Source organism: Priapulus caudatus, unplaced genomic scaffold (genome assembly GCF_000485595.1).
Source record: "Priapulus caudatus unplaced genomic scaffold, Priapulus_caudatus-5.0.1 Scaffold268, whole genome shotgun sequence".
Taxonomy (NCBI): Eukaryota; Metazoa; Priapulida; class Priapulimorpha; order Priapulimorphida; family Priapulidae; genus Priapulus; species Priapulus caudatus.
This window is the reverse complement of record NW_014577329.1, coordinates 141,918-148,833: the sequence shown is the minus strand read 5'-3', so window position 1 is coordinate 148,833 and position 6,916 is coordinate 141,918. Positions and strand designations below refer to the sequence as shown.

At 40.2% G+C, this 6,916-nt stretch overlaps 1 protein-coding gene across 1 annotated transcript in view; it reads right to left on the bottom strand.

The window, feature by feature from the left end:
• LOC106808311 (translation factor GUF1, mitochondrial-like) overlaps positions 1 to 6,916 on the bottom strand; it is a 43,722-nt gene that overhangs the window by 28,459 nt on the left and 8,347 nt on the right. The window contains 3 exon segments of the mRNA XM_014810972.1: positions 5,712 to 5,728; positions 5,731 to 5,859; positions 6,155 to 6,266. Of these exon segments, the coding sequence (XP_014666458.1) occupies positions 5,712 to 5,728; positions 5,731 to 5,859; positions 6,155 to 6,266 (258 nt within the window).

The window sequence follows — 6,916 nt, the reverse complement described above, 5'->3', positions numbered from 1 at the left end:
GTCAAATTTCTCCCTATCCTAAGTAGCCACTCCTCGGGGAAGGCTCTCACCTTGTCTGTCGCTTTTCAGCAATTCCCCAAATTATTCCTGGTGGATTATACGACACTGCTCACCCACTTATTGTCAGTTTTGACAGCTAAGATTGAAACATAAACCATGGTTGACTGAGCTAGTCTTTGCTATTCAACTCAGGGGGGTAAATTCATTTCAAGTCGTTGCTTTAGTTTACAATATATATCCTAAATGGCCCGTGTAACCTAGTATATTAATTAATGTAGAAATGTTGCATATTTTAAGGGGCCGCTATATTTCTTGCATATATCTATTTTTACCTCCGCCAAGCAGTGTTGGCAATTGAGGTTATGTTTTTCATCCGGCGTTGTTGTTTGTTTTCGTTTTGAGTGTTTGTTCGTTTGTGTGGCGTTTGTAACATCCGTTCTTTGTGTACAGCCTAACTGTGAAAATTTATGGTACAGTTTGTTCATTAAAATTTTCAGGATAGGTCACATGGGCTAACTAGAATTTGATTTCAGGATTTTAATAGGTGATCCGGATTCAATTAATTAATTAATTAATTAATTATACCAATTTTAGGTAGGTCAGAAATGGGTGGTTAACTTAGAATTGATTAACATTTGGTGGTGATCCGGATCCAATTAATTAATTAATTTAATTAATTAATTAATTAAATATTTCAGATAAGTCAGTAAATGTCGGTAACTTGAATGATTACATTGGTGGTGATTCAGGATCCAATCCAATATTCATTTATTAATTAATTAATTAAATTTTTCACAGTGACAAGAATTCAGCTTGCCTTGGCGGAGGTCTGCGCTCTCGAGTGCTCTAGTTGTTTTGGTATAGTTTCAGTTGAGGTTAAAATTCATTATACCTTTGCATCCCATGGCCACACTAACACTAGAGTCATTCATTCAGTCGCTTGATACTGCACTCCGCCAATGCTGGGAAACTCATCTCTGGTCGGATCGGATAAACCACCGGACAAATACCGTGAATATTTTACAACAAGCAAATAAAGAATTTAATACTCCCCTCATTTAACAAAACGCCACCTCTTATCATTGCAAGCAAGTTAATTCTAGACATTGCGTTCTACAAGAATACTTTTTTGGTTTTTGATGTGACAAGCTACTAATACGATTCAACGTGCCCGGTCCAACTACGTTACCATATTGGCTTGCAGGTTGATCAAACAAAAAATATATACATGTATGCTTCCACAGGCTTTCCTTGTAGAAGAATAGTGTCACCCACACATGCCTCACTCGCATTCTTCATGTTTCACAAGTCGATGAAGACAATCTGTCCTGCATAGCTGGGGCGAAGACATACAGAAAATGATTAGATAACGAGCCGTGCTAGCTATGTTAAACTCTATACAAACATTCGTACTATATAGACGCATTGTTAGACAGCCACCATTAATAGTGAATGATCACATGTTCAGAGCAGCATTAAAAAAACAGATTGAAGCCTCCTGCAATCAAGTTAGGAAGCAATTCGGACCATAGACAATACATAAAAAGAGCATGCCACTATCAAATTCTGGGTGATAATAAACATTGTATGCTCTCTTGCTATCAGCGATCTCTGTTTTCGGCTCCTCTCTCTCCCTTTTTCTTTTTTCCCCCCCCCCCCCAACCCCCTTCTCTCTCTCTCTCTCCCTCCTCTTTCTTTCTCTCTCTCTCGCTCTCTCATCTCTCTCTCTCTCTCTCTCTCTCTCTCTCTCTCTCTCTCTTCCTCTCTCCCTCTGAGTCTCTCTCTCTCTCTCTTATTCTCTCTCACTCTCTTCTTTATCTCTCTCTTTTTCTCTCTTTTCTCCCTCTTTTCTCTCTCTCTCTCTGCTCTCTCTCTCTCTCTCTCGCCCTGTCCTCTCTCTCTTTCTATTCTCTCTGCTCTCTTTCTCTCTTGCTCTCTCTCTCTCTCTCTCTTCTCTTTCTCTCTCGCTCGCTTCTCTCTCTCTTTTTTCTCTACATCTCTTCTCTCTCTATCTCTCTCTCTCTCTCTCTCTCTCTTCTCTCTCTCTTCTCTCCCCTCTTTCTCGCTCTCTCTCGCTCTTCTATGCTCTCTTACTCCCCACTCTTTCTGCATAGCTGCAACCGCTACCAGTGAATTAACCAGCTTCTGCCTGGGGACGCACTGGACTCCAAGCTTCTGCCACCTCATAGGTTATTCTGTGTAGAATGCGAATGGTCACGCGATCGCCGACCTTGACACTGACATCGACGGATCGCCGCGTTTTGCTATTCACGCCTGGTAGCGGTCATAAGCGAGGAGATCGAACACCAGGCCTTCAGCGGTGAAAGCATGTCTGTCCCTGGGGCCTTGCTTAGGGAACTAGCGCTGATATTGTGCAGAGGGCCCACTCATGTACTTAAACTTGTATTCACACACAATTAACATCTCGATCATTCTGTTACTGATAATTACTGTGCAAATAGACCTTTGATAGTTAATCGCTGCCGTCTATTCATTGTTTGCTGTTGTTTCATGTGAAAGAAATCGTTAAATTATATTCGCACTATGGTAAAAACACAAGTAGACCACATGATATTACGCTCCACATGTCCCAGAAAACTACCCTATTCGTGATGCCCTCGTACTCGAGTCTCAGCCGTGAACATTTCATTTCAATAAGATACTATACATATAAATATACATACGGTGGGATCCTTTCGATAATTTCTATGAAGCAGTTCTTCAACTCCATTTGCCAAGTTTGCTGAAAACCGTATAATATAACAAATAGCTGTTCAGTTATGAGGACAATCACATCAATTCATCGCTTGATTCCCAAAATTATTACAGATATTATTTTGCAGCTTTGCCTTACAAATAACTTTCTTTCATCTAAGTGTTTCTTTAAACTAGTGTGACCTATCTGCGGACATAATTGACAGTTAGCGATACCATCGTTGCTATGATAGGATGTTTAAAGAACAAACCTTGACAGCAAAGCTGCAAACAAGTCAACATTTTTGGCATGCACACTGTGACAGCAGATAAACGAGAACTCATTCAAGCTATCAAACTGCCTAGCTACAATATCAAAGGAGGGCAAGGTTATCTCACTTGAATGCGGATAGCTTAATTGTTTCGACAGCAAGTTATCTCCCATATTTCCATCAAATGCAGAGATGACTCAGCTGCTGAGAATATAGGGTTATATTGACAGCTATACTTGCGTATTGTATGTATATATGCCCAGAAAACCAGAAATCGTAAAACAAAGACAAGAGCCCGCAGAGCGTCTGGGGCTCATCTGAGGTCTGTTGCTACCGGTATAAAACGATACACATTTTTAAGTTGTGCGTAGTGACACACTTTGTTAGGGCAGATATGCAGATTACGCGTTTGCGTACACATTCATTTCAGCAACCTTCTGCATTCCTGCAATAACTTCCCAATCCCGTGTTGATCCAGAATCCGTGCCTGAAACTAATGTTTTATGGTGGCATTGTGACCCCTAACCCTATTAAATACAAAAACAAACAAGGTAGGCAGTTGATTAAGTGGACCGAATAGCTCAAGAACGTTACAACATTTGCGTCTATATTGGTTGCCAAAATTTGATTGAGAAAATTTAAGTCTGGGGAAATCCACAGCCTCTTCTCCTGGGGTAATTATTTGAGTTGCTAGGATGACTATTCCAAACTATTCATAAATGCTACACTACAGAATCTCATATATAACTCATCGATTATCTCCTAAGTAACGCATTGTTCAAGTAAGAGTTATGTTGTGGAATTTCACTGTAAAATGGGGAGCGTTCCACAACCACAGGTACTCGCCAACGCAGTTCTGAGAAACACGAATTCAATGTTTAACCTCCTACAGGCTGCAATAGAAGCTGCCACCTGTACGCTAATTCACGCAGGCCAAAACATACACCGACCCCCCCCCCCCCCCCCCCCCCCCCCCCCCCCCTTACTTCACCAGCCACCATGCCACTTGGTCAAGTGGCACTGGCAGTTGGCATATTAACACGACTGACACGTTACAGATGCCATAGAAATTATTACGATTAAGGAAGCATAAAACCTTCGTCAAGCAGATTTAGCTTTTGAAAATTTCACTGTGACATTTAGCCTCATACATCCAGGCATGTATAGATTCTACTAGCAACCAGCCAGTCAGAATTCTTTCTTAACACAGTAACAGTATAACAAACATGTTTAAATCCCTCCTCTGAGAGGTCAAAGGTTATCAGCGCACTACTCTTCGCACGTTCAGTTGGAAAGCAGCATTTCATGGTCCTTTCAATAAAGCCATAAAAATGGATAGGTCACCGCTGAAAACAAAAAACGTTTTTCAATGCTCCGTCAGACCATTCCTCATGAAAAATGATCTAAATCTGCCTATGCCCAAATTGACGTTTGACCTGCTGACCTCCAATATTCGGCACGAGTTGATGGCTTTTCCTCATGAATTGCTATACACCGGACTATCACAAACCTTTAGCGTCGGAGCCGTTGTTAGATTTGCTTCCGCAATTCTGCATTTCCTCCCTATCACCTTAAGTTTAAGGAGTGAATTGTTCCTCCTTATTTTACCACCTCGTGACCTTTGACTTGACCCCAGCTTCGACATCCCAACTCGTTTTCGGTTACCCCCCACGTCCCAAATATCGTGACCGGTACGTCGAGCGGTTAAGATATTGTGCCCAACTGTTTGACGGCTGACGACGGACGCACGGACGGCGCATCGTGCGATTCTAACAAGCTGATTCTGAACTATGTTCGAGATGCAGCTAATAATAAAAGATTGAAAACTGGTTGCAGAGTTCTTGGCGTAGAAAACAGTACTTTATAATATATAGGCATATCACTAGTCTTTAATATATGACAAAACTAAATAAATTACAAGTAGGCATAAGTCTGGCAGTCAAAAAATACCAGGAGAATTTGCACGACTCATGTCAAGCGTCTTCATTTGTGCAATACACATCTCCGGAGGTCTGCATTTTTTAAGTCAATTTTGTTTACAGACAGGAATGACTGTAAGCTCCCGATCAAATGCCAAGAAGAACTGTTAGCGACAGTCCGTGTGCTGTGTATCCCTGTATAAGAATAAAACAATTTGGCACATAACATGCAGGCATCATTCATAACATTGTGAGTGATTAACCAATTATTGATCAAGTTGGCTGTATGTTCTTTTCATTCCCATATGGATTCCTTTTCAAGTGTTTGTGTGTTGTTGTGTATTGACAGAATGAAAAAACTTGGTATTTATTATTTACTACACTTTATTATTATTACTTTAAGTATTTATGAACTTACACTTGATTGGCTTGCTAACTAGGAGATAGAGCTCCCCTGGCATGACTGACAAGAGGATCACGTGAAACTTCATAGTTGAAATCTAACATGACCCTGTTGAAACAACATGCACATCACTTCGTTATTAATTACTTAGAGTTAGGGCCTTATAATTGCTGTGTCAGTCGTAGATGGATAAAAAAAGTGAATTTAACTTAAAAGGTTCAGGGAGTACAGAAAAGGTTTTTTGAAAACGTTTTTGAGAGGTGGCTGATATGGGGGGTACAACATAATAATATGTAAGAATCGATTGCAGCCTCATGTATTCATATTTGCGATCTAAAAGCGTTTTTTGATCCACAAATGAAACACAAAGTTCACAATAAAATTCAAACTATAAATGATTTACATTGTGCTGCACATGCTTACAGGTGTGTCTATCAGGTGAGAAGGTAGGTTTTTCCTCTGTATTCATAAAATAAGGAAGCTGTCTGGGCCTTTACGGTGATTCCCCTCTCACGTTCAACTTGCAACTTGTCAAGCACCTGTTTGTTGTCACTTCGCTTTACGATTGCACCTGTACATCAGAGACACACATACATGCATGCTCCCTACTCATTACAAGAATGTTATAAATGTAGCAATATTTCATATAGGACTATTGATCGCTATCATACGCATTAACAATTACCACACTGACTATCATTATCAACCAGTACATGCTTACATGTTAAACAGATTGCAGATGAAAGTTGTTCCAATTGCAATGATATTGGCTATAAGTTATTGGTAATTACAAGGTTGATAGCAACGCACGTCTATGTGCGCATGCGTGCACGTACCACCTGGACCGCCATGGACAAGTCACATACCTGTGATCTCAAGAAGTCTGTCAGCCAGTGTGCTCTTCCCATGGTCCACATGTGCAATGATACAGAAATTTCTTATGTTTTCTACTGGAAACTTCGACATGTCAATTTTATCCTGACAAAAAATCATTGTAATTTGTATATACTGCATGGCTATGATGTTAGCGAACAACGTCAGCATGTAATAACCACATAATTTTATTATTTCTACTTTATATTTAATATTTAACACTTTTACTTGTTATAGGAAAAAAGTTAATGTGCAAAAAGACCTTAGCTTTGGCTTATATAGTAATTATTATATGCTGAACAAAATTAAAGACTGTATCACTATATCACTGTATCAGTATAGTAGTAGTAGTGCGGATGGGGTCTATGTCCCCCAGGGTATTGCCGGAACGTACCCTGGGTACGGTCCGGTATACCGGAACGTACCCTGGCACTAAATACTACTATCTAATTAGCTCTAGTACTATAGCCTGCGGATCGCTGCCGCAGGGCTATAGCACATTCTGCCATAGATCAGGGCTTGCCCTTAACTTTTTTTTCAGGTGGCCGGCCGGGCCACTTGAGTATGAGATTCAGGTGGCCAAATGGATTTTCCGGTGGCCAGGTTGCTACATTTATTAAATAATTTATTTGTATCCTAACTATGGGTAATGTGTTTGGCAAATAATCGCAATAACATAACTAGATTACGACAACAACAAAGAAAGAACAAAACCCTGACTGAATTAAATAAGTTTCCAAATATTAAAAAGCTTT